This window comes from Giraffa tippelskirchi, chromosome 3 (assembly GCF_054371585.1).
Source record: "Giraffa tippelskirchi isolate mGirTip1 chromosome 3, T2T-mGirTip1v1.2.pri, whole genome shotgun sequence".
Classification (NCBI taxonomy): Eukaryota; Metazoa; Chordata; class Mammalia; order Artiodactyla; family Giraffidae; genus Giraffa; species Giraffa tippelskirchi.
Window position 1 is genome coordinate 53953095 of NC_137277.1, and position 21812 is coordinate 53974906.

Below are 21812 nucleotides of genomic sequence, written 5' to 3' on the forward strand. Positions count from 1 at the left end.
TGGTTCTGCTCTCAAAAAGCTTATTTTCTACTTGTGAGAGATTAATAAATTAATGAATGTCAAGCACTGGCAGGTGCTGTGCTGAATTTAACTGGGTAAGGTTAATAGTGATCGGGGAGTGGTACTGTTTCCTATAGGATGTCAGCAGGCCCCTCTGATAAGAGTGTTTGAACAAAGACCTGAAGGAAGGGGATAGTTTAGGAAACAGCCACGCCTCTGGTCTAAGCTAGAGAACACTCGAGTTCTGGGGAGAGACAGACACATTGTCCAGGACAACAGAATTTCCTACCATGCTGGTTTGGTTTGCCCTTCTTGGATCCATTCTCTACTCTTCTTCCTGCTATGTTCCCTGGGGAGAGGGGGCGCTGACCCCTAGACTGGATCTCTGGGTCATCCTTGCCATCTGCTGCCTTTCTGTTAGGTTCAGCTTAAAGGAGGCCCCAGAAAATTGGAGTACAGGATGAAAGAAGTGGGATACTGATGCTCCAGCTTTCTCAGCCTGGCCACAGTTCTGACGGTGGCTGCATCCCTCTGCCACATCAGCTTTCCACAGCCCTTTTGTAGTCCATCCTCCCATGAGACCCTCCTGGGTCCCAGGGGGTAACGGCTCATCAGGAGTCTTGCAGGATTAACCTAGATGAGCACCAACTACCTACCTGTGCCGGAGTGCGTTGTCCATAGTTGCCACCTAGACTGCCCCTCCCATCAGGACAGGAAGATGAGTTTTGACCCTAGAGGCACCCATCATAGATAAATTGTGGACCATGGCCTCACTCTCCTCCCTCAAACTCCAGTTCTGTCGAATTATTCACACCAGCAAAGGTAGGAACAGAAATTGAGGCTCTAGAGGCACCCCCCTCCCCATTACTTCCTTAGGACCTCACTGTCCTGGAGGTTTTTCTCCCTAAGATCCAGCCCATAGACTTCCTATGTGAAGGAATTTGACCCACCTAACTCCCAACACCAACAGTTCATTGCTCAGTTCATTTCCTTGACAGTATTTATTACTACTTCCCTGTAGCTCGAACGGTGAAGAATCTGCCTGCAATGCAGGAGACCCAGGTTCGATCCAGGGTTGGGAAGATCCTCTGGAGAAGGGATTGACAACCCATTCCAGTATTCTTGCCTGGAGAATCTCATGGTTAGAGGACCCTGACAGGCTACAGTCTGTGGGGCCGCAAAGAGTAGGACACAACTGAGTGACTAACACTACTATTATTTATCACTGCTGGTTTTCATTGTGTATGTCAGCTCTGTCCACTATAATGTACGTGTCACGGAAGAAAAGAACTTCCCTGTTTTATTCTCCTTTGTGAACAGCATCTTAGGCTCAAGTATAAAACTCAAATGTTTCTCAGTGAATGAGAACAGAAATGAGTATAAAGCATCTCTGCTCCCTAGCACCCTCTACAAGGATTATAGCCATAAGCCTAGACATAAATGGCTTAGAGTCACCAGCCTGAGCAGGTAACTCTCAGAAGCATCTCAGTACTGCTGACTTCTCCAGGTGTATGTGGGCAGGAGCCCCAAGTGAGACAAGCAGATAACCCAGGAGTCAGAGAACCACTCAGGTTCCATCTTGCTGAAGGGCCCTGAGCTTCTCCATTCCTAAGTGGCTAGAGAAGGATTTACCTGAGACACGGTCTTCCGGTCTCAGCATGTATTATACAGAAGAATCAAAATGCGGCTCACCAAACCATCTCCACCAATGACCCAAGAAATCTCGTGGGTGAGTGCTGCTGGTTATTTTCCTTCACTTAAGGGCCCCAAGCCTTGGCCCTCCAACTAAGACCTGATTCAGACCAATCAGTTAGCTCTTTAGCCCCATTCTACTCCACACTATATACCCACCCCACCCATGTGTGGCACCACTGCCACCAACCAAGCCATCCCCCCTTTATCCCTAAAGAAACCCAAACAGCTCAGAAGTGCATCAATCGACCTTTAATGTCCAAAAGAGGCGTGGATGCAGAGCACAGGAGATGTGGCGGGGTCTCAGCCCCTGCTCCAGAAATGAGGGAGAGATGAACACAAACTAGACATTTCCAACTGGCCACACAAGTCTGGGAGGGCAAGGGGAAACAGTTCTAGACATTCATAAAAAAATAAAACCTAAAATCAAGCACTCAGCTTTGTGCCCACCAAATGGTTTGATATGGGGAACTCACCCACCATCCAAATCCCCACCCTCCCCTGTCAGCATCAAAAAGAAAGCTCAGTACGCACTAAAGGCTTGGGAAGGGGGCATTCATTCTCCTGCCTCCTCGCCAACCCCAAGGATGGACTTGGAAGAAAAAGAGAATGAGCTGGATCCCAAACCCCCCACAGCATCAACCCTACACATGAGAGTTTTCAATGCAATTTATAAGAATCAATAGCTTAATCAGCAATGACTTCCCCCCCATCCCCCACCCTGTCCCTTTTGATCCACAGATAAGATTTCCCCAGCACTCCCCTTGGAATCTCCTACCACTAGTGACCGTGCTCCATCCCCAAATTCCTGGCTTCACCACTGCCAAGACTGACCTCCTCTAAGTTCCCCCAAAGCCCGGCAACAGCCCTTTATCACTTCCATCCTGCCTCCCACAAGAGGCTGCCACCACTCACAAAGTCACTTTCCCTCACCACTGAGACTAGGCTCCAGAATGGACGGTAGCATGGCCACCTCATCCTGGGCTATCCTCCTAAAGCCCTCCTGGGAGCAGATGGCCATAGGGCAAGCAGTGTCTAGGCCAGATGGCTGAGGGGGGTGATACCCATACTCACCCCCAAAACAGATGCCCCAGAGGTTAACATAGGTCCACTTATCTACCCATATACCCGAGAGATTCCACAGTCCTGCCCCTCCCTCCCCTCTACCCCAAACCAAGATACACACACACATTCACACACATATACACAGAGGAAAATCAAGGGAAACATTGATTTGGTTTGATTGCTAAGACCTAACTAAGAACTAGTCATCAGAAATCCCCTTGCCAGCCAACTAACAGGGGCTGCTCTAAGAGAACTCCAGAGGAATGAGAAAACCAAGGGCTAAGCAGGGAGCAGACAGTAGGAGAGAAGAATGAAAACAAAACAAACAAAAATTGAGCTAATCCTACCCTCAACATCCTCCAAGCATGAGCTCTGGCAGAAAGAATAAAAGAAGGTAATCCACAAAGACACAGCCCTTACTTAGAAACTCTTCTGACAAAGACAGCAAGACAAGTCTGCTCCCCACTCCCACACACCACAGACAAACACGTCTCAGGGCCCCTTAAAGAATCCAGCCCCACCCCCTGCCCCAAGCCGTGGAATCACAGTTCAGTGGAATATTCTCCCTGGTACTAGATCAATCCCCCTACCCTCCGTCCTATCCCTCTCTCCTTGTCAATCCTAACACTGTCCCTCCCGCAGCCTCCCAGGCCCTCCTAAAGCAGCATCCACCACCAGGAAGAGGCAGCTGCAGTTTTATAGTTCCACCTCCAGAAACCTATTTCTTTTCCCCAGCCCTCCTAGTCTTACAGGCTTTGTTGAGGGCTTTTTATTTGTATAGGGAGAGAAAGAGAAAAGGGAGGAGTGGGAGAGATTTCCTAGTGCAATACAACCAAAAAAAAAAATTTAAGTCTTGAAAAATAAACGTAAAGCAGCCTTCTTCCCCAGGCAACTAAACAGAAAGAAGTTTGGTTTTGTTTACTGCGACATACACATGAAATCGAGTATACAGTCCATGCAGTAGCACAGCCATTGGAGAGGACATCCTGATGCTGGCCCCAGTGCAAAACAGTCCCAGCAACGCTGCCTGCTTGCCATTGCTGCCGCCGCCACTGACACCTTCACTGTGGCCACCTAGCCTGACTTGAAGAGGAGGATTGCAACTTGACCCAAGTAAAAATAGATGAAGTGCTTTGTCTCATGTGTAACGTAGCTGCCAAAATTTCGGCCCACGATACAGTGCCAGGTAGGGTTATATTTCTTGTCAAATTCCTAAAAGAAGAATAAAAAGGAGAAGAAAGGCGATTAGGACAGCTGGAGGATGAGAAATCAGAATAAAGAGTCTGATTGGTTTAGCTGTCACCCCCCACCCCACCCCCAGTCTGTGGCCTCAGTTCTCTGAACTTCAGAAGCTCAGGTTCTAAGGTTGGCTAGGACACTCCTTCATTAATAATGTAATACCACAAAGGCTCCATTATTTCTCTCTAGAACTTTATACCGCTAACATCTCTTGTCTCTCTAGCTACCCTACTCAAAAGCCCACCCCGCGATTCTTCAGCAAGGAAATCAGAAAAACCAACAGAATTAAGAACCACTCCAGTGATGTCACACAGCATTGAGTAAAAGAGAGAAGCAAGTCTCCCTGACTTGTCACTCACCACATTTCACACTACTAAACTTAGCATTTCCAAATGCCAAAAACCAAGACACTAGAGCAAAATGGGGACCAAACAGGAAGCAATTCTGTCTAAGCCAACTTTAAAGGCACTCCAGTGTGCCAGGCACTATGCGCACTGTAAGCACAGAACAAGGGCTTCAGTTATGAGATTGAGGCAATTCACTCACTTCTCTCAGGGATCTAAGTTCAACATCAAAAGCCAGCGAGGAAATCCTCAGGACCTAATCAGACAGGCCCTACCACCCCGGGAACCCAGCAGAAAACAGATGGCTCAGTTCTAGATGCATTCTGCCATGACCGTGAAAGGAGAGCAGCCCTCCACCACAGGCTCAGCAATGCTGCCAACCCTGGAGCTCTGTCTGCCAGGAGCTCAACCAACAACTTGTTTAGTTTTCTCACAGCCCCCATACCACATGACTCCAAAAGGTATTGGCAAACAGTGGAAAGGGCATGGATCACCAGACAGAGCTTTATTCCTGACTGAAGACTGTGTAACATAGGAGACCCATAGTTGCTTCCCCATAAGCAAAACAAGAAAGCAGGACCAGATATAATCTAAGGATTCTCCTGAGAGTCCATGATTCTACACTTTCTCCCTGAAAAGAACAGAAAAGGCATCACTCAACAAGGAACCAGCACCCCTAGCAGGCTTGCTGGCTCTGCATCCCTTGGCTACACACACAGAAAAAGTCTCTCAGGACTCCAGTTTCCACTTCTCATACCACACACGGACAGCAAAGAGCTCTGTAAAACCCAAGGACACTATACCACCTGTATGGACCATAATGCCATGGCTCTTAGGCATCTTTGGGATACTAGAGCTGAGAATATCAGACTGGGACTATGCCACCAATGCACACGGACCTTGACTAGAAATTAGCGACCCTGGGTACCACCTCTCACCTCTAGCTCAGCTGCTTCCTCACTATATATATGTTAACTGCATCTATTCACCGATTCATTCAAGAATTTTTCAGGGATTAAATATACTGCCCCAATAATGCTTATCTATTAAAAAAATATATACATATATTCAAGCACACCCTTTCCTTAAGAAGGTTATGGAGAAAGTAGTTAGTACATGAGTCCATTTTTCTATGGGGGGCAGGGGTGCACAAGTTGACTTGTGGGATCTTACTTCCTTGACCAGGGATTGAACCCGGGCCACAGCAGTGACTGCGCTGAGTCCTAACCAGTGGACCACCAGGGGTCCTTTTAAAGAGAAGAAAAGGAAATCTCCTACATAATGAGAATTACTATAGGGCTATCCCACTTTAAATGATGCAGCTCCCCCAAAATTTGTTTATGATCTTATCTTATCCATTCAAACATTCCTGATCTTCATTTTGAATAGTTCTGAATTGGGACAGTTATATTTAATCCTGAAGTTTCACACCCTGTTGTTCTGCAGTCACATAATTATCTGTAAACACACAAACACCCCAGCATAGTTCCTATTAAGAACTCTTTAAGGTGAATGCTTTAGTAAATAAGATTCATTCCCCAATTTACCTGCTTTGCGAGTTCCCAGGGTTCTGTCTGCATGGAATACACCTATGTTCCCAGCTCCAGCCCTCCTTGGGGCATAGGTTAGCTATCCATCCCTATCCCAACCACCAGCCACAGTTCTCCCAGCACACCTTCTTGATATAGGCAGCAATGTCCTTCTCTATGTTGTACTTCTCCATAGCCTGTGTGGCACAGTCAACGGCATCTTGTTGCATGTCCTCAGACATGTCTGCATTCTTGATCACTGCCTTCCGGTCAGACATGGTGACACTGCAGAAGAAGCAGAGAGGTGAGGCTGCAACCCCATGCTCCAGGCAATGAACAGGAACAGCTGGGTGGTCTCAGTGGGAGAAAGCAGCACAAAAAGTAAGGGAAACAGAAAACATAGACATGAAGCATTATAAGAGGGAGATCCTAAGATTTTAGCAGAGATGAGGTTGCCAAGTCTGGGAAACACAAGATAAATAGTTAAAAAGACATAAGTCATCAGTTTTTATATGTAAAATGAGGCTTTTCCCACTCTAAATTTATCTATTTCTAGTATTCTGAACAGCATCAACAGCAAAATACTACAATATACCAGCTGTATCCTTGGGCAAGTTATTTAGCCTTTGTGCTCTGTTTATCATCTTAAAATGGGGACTTGAGTTAACCTGAGGGTAAACCAGGTGGTATAACACCTGAAGATAGTAAGCCCTTGATTTAATGACCATTACTGTATCATTGGCATCACAGTAGGAAGATGAATTAGGTCTGGTCCTTGAAGAAATCACTCAGCCTTTCTGCATTTGATTACTTCCATTTTAGCAATGAGGATAGCTCTCTATCAGGAGTTGTTATAAGAATTAAAATGAGGTTACATGAGAACACTGCAAACAAGGGCAGTCCACACAGTGGTCTGCCCCATTAACCAGATTCAGCCCACCACCTGATTTTTTAAATAGCTTTATAGAAACACCCTACAATGGCAGAACAATGGCAGAGTTGAGCAGTTGCAAGAGATGATATGGCTTGTAATGCCTAAAATATCTACTATCTAGCCCTTCACATAAGAAGACTGCTAAGTCCTAGGTTACCAATGCCTAATGGTGACAGACAACAAAAGGTAAAGAATTATTATTTTAACTGCACTGCTTCATAATCCTGCCATCTAAGCCACTGCATTCACCCTATAGCAATCAAAGTTCCAGGGCAGACCTTGCATGGTTCCTCCTTAGGATAACAGGAATTCAAAGCGGGCTGGCCAGGGCCTGCCTAGCAGTCTATGGCATGTGAGGTGTTTTGCAGGAACAGAGATGAGCTGCAAAATCCTGTCCTCTATCCTTGCCCACAGTCCTCTATCCTTGCCTGCAGCAAAAATCTATATCCCCCCTTCCAGGTACTATTCCCCAAAGCACCACTCTGTGATCAGCCCAGTGGGCAAAAGATGCTGCTGTTCCAGCCCTGTCTGATACAAAGCTACACAGGAACCTGCCTGCTCAAGGAGAGATCCCTGGTATCATTCCAGGCCACATTGATCTGAGTCCACACTAACCTGTGGGCTGGATGGGCAGAAAGGGAAGCAGAATTCATGACTACTTCAGCCTGCACCAGATGCAAAGGATGCACGCATGCCAGCTGCCAATGAGGCAGCCCTTTAGTGCATCCAGGGTACCTTTGTCTCGCACTGGCAAATTGAGCAGGGCTGGTTCCACTTCAGCAAGATGTGGCAGAGCAAGGCTGGCAGAGCAATGGGTTAGTGCCCCAGCACCCTCTGCTCCCACACTCCTGAGAGAAAAAGTCAAGAGCCTCAAGAGGAGTCTGTGAGTACCACCTGGGGCGGAAGAAGAGGTCAGGAGAACCCAGTTCAAGGCCTAGCTATTATGACCTGAGGCAAATCAGCATCTTTTTTTAAAAGACAATGGTTGAAATAAATGTGGCAGCTTCAACGGGTTTGAGCAAAGGTACAACAGCAACACTGAGAATAATATTCTAAGGCTCACTAAGTGTGACGAAAACTAGTGTCACCTGGTGGCCTATCCCAGGTTACCACTCAGAAGGGGGCACTGTTTACAAATCCAAGGGTGGGAATGCGGCCCGGTTAAAGTATGAAATCAGCATCCCTTTTCCCAGCAAGCTAACCTGCTCCACTGCCTCATCCTCAAAAGTCCAAACGAACAACTTTGTCACAGTGATTAAAAGCTACCTTACCCTCCAGGAGAGCTTGCAGTTACATAATGTTGGTCTTGTGACTACAATGCCACGATTCTTCACCCCTGGCCCCCCAGTCGTCAGAGAGGTGAGGCCTAGCCCCAGCCTCCCCTGTCCAAGGTGCCAGGGAGAAAAAGGGAAGGGAGGGGCCAACGTAGCCCCTCCCCCCGGTGGGGGGGGGAGCTAGGGACCTCGGCCTCCAGACTGAAGGATGACCAGAGGGCCCCAGGCCAGCTGCCTCAGTCACGAGCCAGGGGCCCGTCTGAAAAGCAAAGAGGGCACTCCAGGACAGCTCCCCCTCCTCCATTCCCGGCCTTGCGACAAAAAGGCCAAGCTTTCGAACGACACGACCCGCCCTCCTCAGCCCCCAACACGCACAACGCTTGTATTTCCTCCCTTCGGAACCCCAAGGGGCCGTCTTCCCTCCACTACCCCATCCTCCAGAGGGCTGCAGTCCCGAAGGCCGGCACCTGGGCGATGAGAAAGCATCCTCCCCGCCACCTCCACCCGGCCGGGCGGCCGGCCGCCCTCCCCCGCCCGGCCTGGAGCAGCGCCGGAGTGACGGGGCGTCCTCGCTGCAGGAAGGACGCCCCAGAGGGTGGCGGCGGGAGGAGCCGCGTCACGCCCGAGCCCGCTCCGCCGCTCTCCCTCGGCGCAGACACCAGGGCCTCCGTGCGCGCAGGAAGATCCCGGGGGGCTGGAGGCCTCACATCTCCAGCCGGGGACCCCGGCCGCGCCCCGAGGTCGCGAGGGTACAGGGTGGCGCAACCCTGGGCCGGAGAGGCGCTGGGGGCGTCACGCCGAAGCCGGACCTGCTCCGGGCCTTGCGGCCGAACCTAGCGCATCGGGCCACCGCCCCGGGGCGCCCCCACCCACCGCTCACCTTCACAGAGGCGAGTTCTCGCGGGGCCCCGGGGAAGAAAGCAACGATGGCCTGAGGCAGAGCGCGGGCAGGGCGGTGTCCCTTCGGCTCCTCCGGCAGCAGCCGCCGCCGCCGCGGTCTCCGGCTCCCGCAGGCCCGGGCCGAGCGCTCGCGCCGCCGCCGTCCGCCCTAGAGCTTTCCCGGCCGCCCGCGCTCCGCCTCGCGCCCGCCAACCAGCCCGCTCCGCACTGGCGCCTCGCAGCTCCGCTCTGCTCCGCTCTGCCGCTGCTCTGCCGACGCGCGGTCCCCACTGAAATAGCGCCCCGCCCCCGCCCCCCCGCCGCGCGCGCCGCCGCCCGCGCTCCCCATTGGCTGGGCCTGCCCGGCCCCGCACTGCGGGCTTCTCCCCGCGCCGCTCTCGCCCCACATCTTGTTTCCTCCCACAATGCCTCGGGGCGGAGGGAGGGGGTGGGGAAGGGGAGCGGGAAAGAGTTGGGGGAGGGAGACGTGGCCTTAAGAAGAGAAAAAAGAAGTATGCAGACCCCTCTACCCAGGGCTGGAGAGGCCAGGCCTGAAAAAGAATAAAGAGGCAAGGTTCAAAGTGAGGGAAAAAGAGGGAGGGGCGTAAAGACCACAATCCGAAGAAGAACAAAAGGAAAGAGTGGGATGGAGATTTCAAACGCGGGGAGCAGATGGGAAAGGGGTAGAGATCCTAACCCTTGAAAGAGGAAAGGAAGGAGGTGAAGTCATCAGCTTTAAGGAAAACAGGACTCCTTCCCTCCCCCCAAAACTGTGGGAAGGAGAGGACGGCCAGCACTGCGGAGAAGGAAAGCCATATACAGCCCCAGGGCTCCCCTCCCCGCACTTTCTGGGAAGGCCCCTTCCCTCCTGCTCTGTCTTTGTTCCCGAGTCTTAAGGCCTCGGGACCTAAGCTCCCAGCTGGGATCCCAGCTGCTGTTTAGCTTCGAAAGCAACGGAGGCAGACCTTAAGCACAATTGTGAGAGGAGAGGTTTGTCTTCAATACACAGGCCCATGGAAAAGAGATGAAAGTAAGCTATTTTTGGTCAGTCCGCCTTAACTGTCTGGTTAGACGGGACCGGAGGGAGAGTGAATAGAACCTCCTAGAGGTACAAACCAAAGTCTGTCAGGACTGCCAGGACTCTTAAAATTCACCCCATCCATATTCCTCATCTTCTAAACAAGGAACAGAGAAGGGGGAGCCCTTGCCATACCACCACGGTTCAGGCCGCGACCTGGCCTCTAGGCTGAAAAGTGATGCTTGTAGGCAGCAGTCCCCCTGGTGTTTGTGGGTGGGTGTGTAAAATACCTGCCCACACTGGGAGAGTGTGTGCTCTCCAGGCCACTCCGCCCACCGCCAACCGCCAAAGGAGAGCGAGAAACAGCTGCTCTTTTCCCGACCATCTGCTTCACAAAGGAAGTGTCTACCTAAAGAGTTAGTGAGGGTCTTTTGTTGTTGTTATTTAGGCAGTAAGTGGTGTCTAACTCTTGTGACCCCATGGACTGTAGCCAGTCAGGCTCCTCTGTCCGTGGGATTTCCCAGGCAAGAATATTGCAGTGAGTTGACATTTCCTTCTCCAGGGGATCTTCCCAACCCAGGGATTGAACCGAGTCTCCTACATTGTCAGGCGGATTCTTTACCACTGAGCTATCAGGGAAAATAGAGCGTCTTTATTGGGAGCCAAGCATTTGGGCCACACAGTGTGATTAAGAAGCTTCCATTCATTCCTGTCAATTTCCCTTCAATGCCCCAAACCATGGTCAGGAAGTTGGACTTTTTCTGGCCCTTGCCTGTTCTTTGGAGCATCATAATTTAGTGTTCATTATGAGTCAGGGGGAACGTGGAAAATCATCCCCTTTCACTCCCGCTTTTGCAACCTGCTCTATCATTTTCAACCTCAATCAGATTTCAAAGAAACAGGCAAGACCTGTGGTAGCCCCTCACACCAAGGGTATTCTGATGTCAGCTTCAGTGTGAATGAATGGGGGGTGGGGCATGTATAGTCAGGAGGAAACTACCTCAGAAAAGTTCAGTAACTTGCCCCAAATTACCTACTGGTCAGCGGCAGTATTTAACCCCAGGCTGTCTGTTCCCAGTGCCTACACTTTTAGCTTTTCCACTATCCTGACAGAGAAAAGATAAAACTATAAACTAGGCATTGGATGCCCTATTTCAATTATACCAGCATTTCCTAAGCTTATCTGACTCCAAAGACCTTCTTTATCCAGACTTTTTTTTATTAACATCTCCAGGAACTATTCCGCAGGACACAGTTTTGGAAACTTGTGCTATACTAATTACTACTATTTATGTAAAGTGCTTACTGTTTAGCATAATTACTATACAGCATAGTAACTATTATAATTAATGTTTCTGCTTAACTTGGTGGACATTTCTATTTGATACTACTGTAGGTTTATGATTGTCCAGTTTTCTGTTGCCCAGATAGCAGAGCCATGTCTTCAGATTTAAAGATCATCTGGGACTTATGTTTTTGTCATATTTGTGAGCCCCTTACCTGCTGGCTACTTCTTTAACTTAAGGATTCCCCAGGGGACTGTGGTCAACTTAAGTAGTTTACACCATGATCCAAGTCTTGATGGCCTCCCTAAATTCCAGACCTCCACTGTGGGTGCCCCACAGGCTCTTTGGACTCTTCGCATACACATATATCCTGCCTGGTCATTAAGAGCATTGGCCCTGGAGCCAGAATGCCTGGATTTTAAACTCTTTCCACCACACAACCAGCTGTGCACATCTGGCTGACCCATATAACATCTCAAAAGTTTCATTTTCCTCATCTATAAATCAAGAATAATAATGCCTACTTTATAGAGTTATGAGAAGATGCGTGAAAAACTCTTGGCACAATGCCTGGTCCATATAAGTATTTAATAAATGTTAGCCATCATCAACATCTCTCTTCCAGACTTATTTCCTTTTCCTGTGTTTCTTCCCTCAGTTCCTGGCCCCATCAACCACCTCAGAAACCCGCAAGCCCACCTGATTTCCCTACCACATCTCCATCGTCACTCACCTCCTGGCCATTTCTCCAGTCCATGTCCCTCCCTTTCATTAGGAGTACCTCATTCTCATTGTGTACTCCCTGCAACTGGCACTCATCATCACTTTCAGTGGGTTCCTTGCCCACATCCTTGACTCTTCCTCCCCAAATCCACATGGCAGTGGCAGTGACTCATCTAAAATGTGAATGTCCCAGGCACTTCCCTCTTCCTTGCTCAGAAAAAAAGACCCTGTTCTTTCCCATAACTTACTTCCCCTCCCCTCCCTCCGTTCCAACCCTCCCCCACCACACACACACACACACACACACACACACACCCCAGCCTCTCTGCCTTATCTCCCCACACTTCCCATCTCCCTTTTCAGGCTCTAGTAACACCATCAACTGTTGCCTGTGGCTTCCCCTACACCCAGATTCCACACCTTTGTTCATGTGGTTCTCTTGTCTGTAAGGCTTGGGGCTTTCTTTCCTGGCTCTTTGTCCCTAGGAAGACATCCCCGAATCCCAGGTGGGAAACATACCCCTACTCTGTGTTTCAGTAACACCCAGGGCTTATCACCAACCACATTTAATTAAACTTGTCTGTTTTATGTTTGTCTGTAGTTCCTTGCACACAGGGATCACTTCTTACTTATATGTGGGCTGCAGAACCTGACACAGTTCTTAGAACATGGGAAATTCTCTGTATAGGTATTCGTTAAACTGATCATGCCCATTAATGACTGAAAAATACAGCTTGGAAGGGCACATTTTATCTCTTCTCCGCCCAAAGAACCTTCCCCGCGCTCTTCTTTCTCTTTCCTTAGAACCGGTAATGCATGCTATTTACACTGGGTCCTTACTGCCCAGTGCAAGTTGCGAGCTAAGGTAAGTCATTGTTAGCCCTGGGGAAACTCCAAGCCTGATTTCTGAATTGACTTCCTTCTCACATTCTCTGGGTATTTGCCTGATATCCTTACACCGTAAGGTAAGGACCATCAAGGCTCTCTCACTCCAGCTGACTGGGTCACCTACAGAGAAGAGACCATGGCAGTGACAGAGGTCATTTCACCAAGCCTTTTTGCTATTGACTTGTTTCAAGGACTCCAGGAGGATGGAGGCAGGTGGGAACAAAAACACATATCATATTGCCGTGCAAACTCTGGTCCCAGTTCCTTCTGCCAAGTCCCCACTGGGAAAACCTAAGGAAAACAATCCAACTAGAACTACTGGAATTTGCTGGTTTTTTGGGTGGCCTTGCAAGACATACTTCCCTAGGCAACCATTTACCAAGTCCCAAATATTGCTCCTCCTCCCCTCTAGTCCCCTGAAACTTAGAGGAGCCAGCCAAGGTCAACCACACGACTGGGAACTGAAGAGGTGAGCACTGGGCTGGGAGTCAAAGACGAAGTCTTAAGCCCAACTTGGCTCTAGTCAGGTCATTTCTGTAAGGTCCCTGTCAGCCCCAAAGTCTGATTCTCTTGTTTCAATGCCCTATTGAAGGGACATCTTCCCTGTGGATGGAAGAAATTTCTTAGGCTAAGAGCCTCTACCTCAGGTTAAGTTTAAATGGTTCTTTCCTGTTCTTTCTGTCTATCCATGTAGTCTGAATTCAAAGAGCATTTCTCTACACTCACCAAAGGTGGGATATGATTTTGTTTGCCTTTTATTCCCTCACCTAACAATTAATGTTTAGAGCTTCATTTAAAATGTTAAAGCAAATGGTCACCAAGAAGGAACCAAGAAAAAGATGCTCCAATGGAAGTAGTGGTTTCCTTATGATTTAGGAAACCACTAAATCATAAGGAAACCACCAATTTTTCCTTCATTGTTTGGACAGTCCTAAGGAATCCTGCCCCTGCTGTGGAAGAACCAAGACAATGGTATGGAATGTGTCAGCTGTTGAATATCCAAAAGGCCAAGTTAGGGTTCTTGGGTGCAAGAAACACCTAAAGAAAAAAGCAGGACCTGAATACCTCCCCTGACTCCAGGGACCTGGAACCATGAAACTGTCTCCTCAGGGCAGACCTGTTGTGGCAAATCACCAGGTTTTTCTTTGAGTCACCCCACTCTTGATCCAAATTCCCAAAGAAGGGCATCTGATTGGGCAGATTGAGTCATAAGTCCACCTTTTGACCATGGACATAAACAGCAGCCTGACAGACCTTCTGAGATGGATGGGGGATAGCTGAGAGGAAAATCTACATGCATTTACAAGAGGCAAGAGAGTGGGTACTGGGTGAGCAGAAACCACGGAGAGCCTCAAGAGTGGGAGCTAGGGAGGACTTCCCTGGTGGTCCAGTGGTTAAGAATTTGCTTTCCAATGCAGGGGATACCAGTTCAATCCCTGGCTGGGGAACTAAAATCCCACATGCCATGCTGCAACAGAGACCCAGTACAGCTAATTTTTTTTAAATTTTTAATTAAATGAATTTTTAAAACAGAATGGGAGCCAACATTATTTATGAGGAATCCTCCTCATCCCCACTGTTACAAAAACATACATTGTGCTTTCCCACCCCAAATCCCGTAGAGTGAGGTGGGAAATGATGAGAGGAGCTCTAAAACATGAGGCCTGTACAACTTTGCCTTCCTTTCTGAAGACAGTTTTGGAGAAGAAAACTTTGCCTTGTCAGGCATATTATGGTATATTCCAGTTGGAAAAAAATTTAACCTTCTCACCAGGAAATGGAGGCCTACCTTACATTTCAACACAGTAATGTATATGTAATCTGAATAGACCTAAAAGAAACTTGTATATATATATATATATATATACTCATATATTTTATAGTTCATATACCATAAAATTCACCTTTTAAAATTGCACAATTTGGTGGGTTTTATTTTATTCATAGAGCTATGCAACCATTGCCACCATCTAATTTTAGAGAATTTTCACCACCCCAAAGAGAAACCCCATACTCGTTGACAATCCTGCCTTCTTTTTCTCCCAATCCCTACTAATTTACTTTCCATCTCTATGAATTTGCCTGGACATTTCATATAAACTTTTAATAATGACATTTCATATAAACAGAATCATAAAATATATGGTTATGGCCTTTTGTAACTGTCTTATTTCACTTTATATAGTGTTTTCAAGATTCATCCATGGTATAGCATGACTCTACTTCATTCTTTTTATGGCTGGTTAAAACTTCATTGTATGCTGCTGCTGCTGCTAAGTCGCTTCAGTCGTGTCCGGCTCTGAACAACCCCATAGACAGCAGCCCACCAGGCTCCTCCGTCCCTGGGATTCTCCAGGCAAGAATACTAGAGTCGGTTGCCATTTCCTTCTCCAATGCATGAAAGTGAAAAGTGAAAGTGAAGTCACTCAGTCGTGTCCGACTCTTAGCGACCCCATGGACTGTAGCCTACCAGGCTCCTCCGTCCATGGGATTTTCCATGCAAGAGTACTGGAGTGGGGTGCCATTGCCTTCTCCTTCATTGTATGAGCATACTATATGTTGTTTATCCATTCATCAGTTGGTGAAAATTTGGGTTATTTCCACTGTTTAGCTACTATGGATAATGCCTCTGTAAACATTCATGTATAAGTTTTGTATTGATATATATTTTCAATTCTCTTGGATGTACACCTAAGTGAGGAATTGCTGGGTTTTATGGGGCTTCCCAGGTGGCACAACCCATCTACCAGTACAAGAGACATAAGAGATGTGGATTGAATACCTGGGTCAGGAAGATACCCTGAAGGAGGGCACAGCAACTCATTCCAGTATTCTTACCTGGAGAATCCCGTGGATGGAGGAGACTACATGGTGGGCTACAGTCCTTAGAATCACAAAGAGTCAGACACAACTGAAGCATCTTAGCACACAGCACACATGGTAACTCTCTATACTTACTTAACTTTTTGAGAAATGGTCAGACTGTTTTTTAAAGCTGCACCATTTTATATTCCTACAAGCACTGTGTGAAGAATTGTGATTTCTCTATGTCTTCACCAACACCTATTATTATCTGTCTTTTTTATTACAGCTGGCCTAGTGTGTGTGAAGTGGTATCTCATTGTGGTTTTCATTTGTATTTCCTTGGTAACTAATGATGTTGAGCATCTTTGCAGGTGTTTATTTGCAATGTGTATTTTCCTTGGAGAAAAGTCTATTCAGATCCTTTGCTCATTTTTTAAAATTTGGGTTTTTTTTTTTTATTGTTGAATTGCAAGAGTTCTCATCTTACAGAGAGACATGGTTCACAAATATTTTCTCCCATTCTCTGAACTGTATTTTCACTTTCTTGATAGTGACCTTTGAAGCACTATTGTTTTTAATTTTGATGAAGACCAATTTACCTGTTTTTACTTTTGTCCCTTGTGCTTGCAGTGTCACACCCTAGAAATCATTGCCTGACCCAAGATCACAAAGATATGTCCTGTGTTTCCTTCCAAGAGTTGTAGAATGATCCATTTTGAATTAATTTTTGTGTATGGTGTGAGATAGGGTCTAACTAAATTGTTTTGCATGTGGATATCTAATTGTCCCATATCTTTAATGGAAGAGACTATTTCATCACTAAATGGTCAAAGATCAGTTGACCATAAATTAAAAAAACCTTATTTCTGGACTGTCATTTCTTTTCCATTGGTCTGTATATCCTTATGCCAGTACCCCACTGTATTCATTACTGTAGCTTAGCAGTAAGTTGTGAAATCTGGATGTGTAAGTCTTCCAACTTTGCTCATCTTTTTCAAGATTCTTTGTTTAATCTAGATCCCTTTCATTTCCGTAAGACTTTTAGGACCAGATTACCAATTTCTGTAAAAAAAAAAAAAAACCAGCTGGGATTTTGATAGAGATTGTGTTGTATCATAGATCAATTTGGGGAGTATTGCTATTTTAACAATATTAAGTTTTCTGGTCCATGAACACAGAATTTCTTTCCATTTATTAGATCTTCTTTAATTCTTTCAATAATGTGTTATAATTTTCAATGTATATGTCTTATACTTATTTTCATAAATATATTCCTAAATATTTCACTCTTTTTAATGTTGTAAATCAAATTATTTTCTTAATTTCATGTTCGGGTTGTTCATTGCTAGTGTATAGAAATACAATTGGTTTTCATTTATTATATTTTGTATTCTGCAACCTTGCTGATCTCATTCATTAATCCTTAAAAGTTTGTGTGTGTGTATTTTCTTTAGAATTTTCTGGATACAAGATCATAACATCTATGAATAGAGAGAATATTACTGCTTTCTGTCCAACCTGAGTGCCTTGTGTTCCTTTTTCTTGCCAAAGTTCCTAGCTAGAACTTTCAGTGTAGTGTTGAATAGAATTGGTGAGGGCAGACATCCTTGACATGGTCCTGATCTCAGAGGGAAAACTTTCATCTTTCACCCTTAAGTCTAATGTTAGATGTGGAGTTTTTGTAGATGTTCTTTGTCAAGTTAAGGAAGTTCACTTCTATTCCTAGGTTTTTGAGTCTTTTTATCATGAAATGGTATTGAGTTTTTTCAAATACTTGTTTTCCATCTGTTGAGATGATCATATGATTTGGTTCCTTTAATGTATTAATTAATATGGTGTATTATATTGATTTTCAAGTATTAAACCAATATTGCATTCCTAGGATAAATCCCATTTGGTCATACGTGTAATCCTTTTCATATGTTGCTGGCTTCATTTTGCTAGTATTTTGTTGAGGATTTTTGTATCTATATTCATGATATTGATAATATAGTTTTCTTGTGGTATAGTTGTCTGGTTTTGATATCTGAATAATACTAGACTCATGGAATGAGTTGAAAGTGTTCCTTCCTATTCTATTTTTTGGAAGAGTGTGAAGGATTGTCATTAATTAAACATTTGGTAGAATTCACCATTGAAGCCATCTAAGCCTGGACTTTTCTTTGTGGAAGGTTTTGAAAATACTGAAAGGTTTTGAGGGCTTCCCTGGTGGTTCAGATGATAAAGATTGTGCCTGCAACACAGGACACCAGGGTTCAATCTCTGTGTCAGGAAGATCCCTTGGAGAAGGAAATGGCAATCCACTCCAATATCCTTGCTTGGAGAATTCCATGGGCAGAGGAATCTGGTGGGCTACAGTCTGTGGGGGCATGGAGAGTCAGACATGACTGAGTGACTAACACTTGAGAATACTAATACAATCTCTTTACTTCTTTTAGGTCTATTCAGATTATCTACTTCTTGAAGCAGTTTTGATAGTGTGTATCTTTCAGAGAATTTGTTCATTTATATATATTATCTAATTTAGCATATACTTATTCATAGTGTTCTTGTATAATCATTTTTATTTCTCTAAGGTCTCTTTTTTCATCCCTGGTTTTAGTAATGTGAGTCTTCTTTTTTTTTCCTGGTCAGTCTAGCTAAAGATTTGTCAATTTTGTTCATCTTTTCAAAGAACCAACTTTTAAAAAACTATTTAGTTACTTAGTTAGCTGTGCCTTAGTTGCAGCACTCAAGATCTTTATTTGCAGCATGCACACTTTCAGTTGTGGCATGCAAACTCCTGCTTGTAACATGTGGGATCTAGTTTCCTGATCAGGGATCAAACCCAGGTCCCTCACATTAGGAGCTTAGAGTCCTAGCCACTGGGCCACCAGGGAAGTCCCAAAGAACCAACTTTTAATTTCACTAATTGTTTTCTATTGCCTTTACATTAATAAGGTGGTTCTTGAGCACTCAGATGATACAAGCTGCTTAGGTCAGCATGAACTCAGACCAGGACCCTTCCTTTGAATGGCTAGATTCAAACTCAACTCCTTCTCTATTTCCTTCTTAAATCAGGATGCTCTCTATTTTAGTGTCTCCCTCATCCTCCCCGGTAACATGACAAAGAAGACAGAGACTAGATGTTCAAGCTGGTTTTAGAAAAGGCAGAGGAACCAGAGATCAAATTGCCAACATCCGCTGGATCATTGAAAAAGCAAGAGAGTTCCAGAAAAACATCTATTTCTGCTTTATTGACTATGGCAAGGCCTTTGACTGTGTGGATCACAATAAACTGTGGAAAATTCTGAAAGAGATGGGAATACCAGACCATCTGACCTGTCTCTTGAGAAACCTGTATGCAGGTCAGGAAGCAACAGTTAGAACTGGACATGGAACAACAGACTGGTTCCAAATAGGAAAAAGAGTACATCAAGGCTGTATATTGTCACCCTGCTTATTTAACTTATATGTGGAGTACATCATGAGAAACGCTGGGCTGGAAGAAACACAAGCTGGAATGAAGATTGCCGGGAGAAATATCAATAACCTCAGATATGCAGATGACACCACCCTTATGGCAGAAAGTGAAGAAGAACTAAAGAGCTTCTTGATGAAAGTGAAAGAGGAGAGTGAAAAAGTTGGCTTAAAGCTCAACATTCAGAAAACTAAGATCATGGCATCTGGTCCCATCACTTCATGGGAAATAGATGGGGAAACAGTGGAAACAGTGTCAGACTTTATTTTTTTGGGCTCCAAAATCACTGCAGATGGTGATTGCAGCCATGAAATTAAAAGACGCTTACTCCTTGGAAGGAAGGTTATGGCCAACCTAGATAGCATATTTAAAAGCAGAGACATTACTTTGCCAACAAAAGTCCGTCTAGTCAAGGCTATGGTTTTTCCAGTGGTCATGTATGGATGTGAGAATTGGACGGTGAAGAAAGCTGACAGCCAAAGAATAGATGCTTTTGAACTGTGGTGTTGGAGAAGACTCTTGAGAGTCCCTTGGACCGCAAGGAGATCCAATCAATCCATCCTAAAGGAGATCAATCCTGGGTGTTCATTGGAAGGACTGATGTTGAAGCTGAAACTCCAATACTTTGGCCACCTCATGCGAAGAGTTGACTCATTGGAAAAGACCCTAATGCTGGGTAGGATTGGGGGCAGAAGGCGAAGGGGACGACAGAGGATGAGATGGTTGGATGGCATCACCGACTCAATGGACATGGGTTTGGGTAGACTCCGGGAGTTGGTAATGGACAGAGCGGACTGTCGTGCTGCAATTCATGGGGTCGCAAAGAGTCGGACAAGACTGAGCGACTGAACTGAACTGAATTGAACATTTTTATTTGGGAGCTGTGTGAGGGACAAAAGTTCCATTAAATCCATAAGCATTTTTTAAACATCTGTTACAAGCTCCATGGAAAGCACCAAGAGGCACAGGGATGAGAAGCCAGAGGCAGCCCGAGGCTGTCCAACCTCACAGTCTAGTTGAGGGGGCACACATGGACACAGCCAACTTTAACATAAGCTAGATTACCATGAAGGCTATGATTGAGAGTGATGAAAATGCTCACAGGGCCTGGGGTTGGAGGAGAGCAATTAATCAGTCTAGAAGAGTCAGGGAACAGAAGAGCTGGCATTTAAGGTAAGTCCTGAAGCATGACAGAATTTGTAGGGGGAAGGGAAGGAAAGAAGGTTCTTCAGTCAAGAGAAGCACACATGCCAAGGCAGGGAGTGGTAGGAAGCCAGGCCTGGCATGGACAGAGTGTGCTGGGGAAAGGACAGCCTGGACAGAAAAGCTAGGGCCAGACTTTGGAGGAGCCAGAAGGATGTGCTGGGCTTCCCTGGTGGCTCAGAGATAATAAAAAAAAAATCCTCCTCCCAGTGCAGGAGACAGCTTCGATCCCTGGATCAGGAAGAACCCCTGGATCAGGAAATGACAACCACTCCAGTATCCTTGCCTGGAAATCCCATGGACAGAGGAGTCTAGAGGGCTACAGTCCATGGGGTCGAGAAAGAGTCGGACACAACTTACAACTAAACAGCAACAACAACAAAGGATGTGCTCCAGAAACTAGAACTGTGTCTTTAAGCTGCATGGAGCCCACTGAAGGGTATCAAGCTAAAGGATGACATGACCAGCCTTTATTGAAGCTGGAGACCGCAACAGAAATCTAGGTTGGTTTACTTGGGCTTGATGCCTTCCTCACCTGGAGAGGCAAGCAGAGACAGTGGTCTTTACCCGTGTTGGTCACCCCGTCCTGGGGACTCTCTCCTCCCTATGCTTCCATGGAGCAGCTCTTCCCTGATTTTCTTCCTACCTGTCTAGTAGCTCCTTTCCAGTCTCCTCAGCAGGCCCCTCTTCCTTTGCCCATCCTAAGTGCTGGTGTTCCTCAGAGTTCTGTTCTAGATCTTTTCCTCACCTCACAAGACCATTCTTCCTTGGTGATCTCACAGGTTACCATGGCTTCAAGGACCAAATATGGATTGGAACTCTCAAGTCACTATGTAGATTTCTCAGGTCTATCTGCTTATTTAGACCCATCAGCTCTGTCCATTGGGCATATCCATTTAGTTATTTTCATTAAAATTAAGTCCAGCAGTGAGTAGAGGGAAAACTCCAAGTAAAATGGCCCAAACAAGATAGTTTATTTCTCTTTCAGATAAAAGGAGTCCAGAGCCTGGTATATTTCCAAGCCTGGTATAACAACCTGGGGGGCACGTCTCTGAAATCTATCCCTTTGTCTCTATCCCCAAGCCAGTACCCTCCCCCTTGGTCGCCTGCAACAACTTCACTGTTCTTGCTCCTCTCAAATGCACTGTCCGCATCTACGCTGCTCAGCGTGGTGGCCAGCAAGCACATGTGGTTATTACTAAGTACTCAAAAGATGGCTAGTCCAAATGGAGATACACTGTGAGTGCAAAATGCATACTGGATTTCAAAGGTTTAATATGAAAAAAAAATGTAAAATATTGAGGTTTCTCTACTGATTATATGATAAACGATAATAGCTTTGATATATTAAAGTAGATAAAATATATTGTTTAAGATTAATTTCATCTGTTTCTTTTTACATGTTTACTAGAAAATTTTAAATTACATTTGTGGCTCTCATTATATAGCTATCAAATAGCGCTGCTCTACACC

General features: G+C 45.9%; 1 protein-coding gene across 5 annotated transcripts; it reads right to left on the reverse strand.

Annotated features, from left to right (window-relative positions):
• Positions 1–1929: 1929 nt before the first annotated feature.
• On the reverse strand, positions 1930–21067 carry DYNLL2 (dynein light chain LC8-type 2). Of its 5 annotated transcripts, none has more exons than XM_081585243.1 (3): positions 20986–21067; positions 6016–6154; positions 1930–3969 (listed from the first exon to the last, which is right to left on the reverse strand). In XM_081585243.1, exons 2-3 carry the CDS (start codon positions 6145–6147, stop codon positions 3832–3834), a joined length of 270 nt encoding a protein of 89 aa, XP_081441369.1. In that variant the 5' UTR covers positions 6148–6154; positions 20986–21067; the 3' UTR covers positions 1930–3831. The 5 variants fall into 5 exon arrangements, with proteins under 5 accessions (XP_081441369.1, XP_081441370.1, XP_081441368.1 ...); XM_081585244.1 differs by having other exon boundaries at positions 20875–21067; XM_081585242.1 differs by lacking the exon at positions 20986–21067 and adding an exon at positions 10073–10303.
• Positions 21068–21812: the final 745 nt, after the last annotated feature.

What these genes read in the sequence shown, in the direction of transcription:
- DYNLL2 (XM_081585242.1), bottom strand. Translation starts at nt 10,128, where the DNA reads ATGAGGAATATGGATGGGGTGAATTTTAAGAGTCCTGGCAGTCCTGAC. An exon ending in GGCAGTCCTGACAGACTTTG is followed by an intron (nt 6,155 to 10,072) that starts GTTTGTACCTCT and finishes CTTCTTCTGCAG; the next exon opens with TGTCACCATGTCTGACCGGA. An exon ending in TTGCTGCCTATATCAAGAAG is followed by an intron (nt 3,970 to 6,015) that starts GTGTGCTGGGAG and finishes TTCTTCTTTTAG; the next exon opens with GAATTTGACAAGAAATATAA.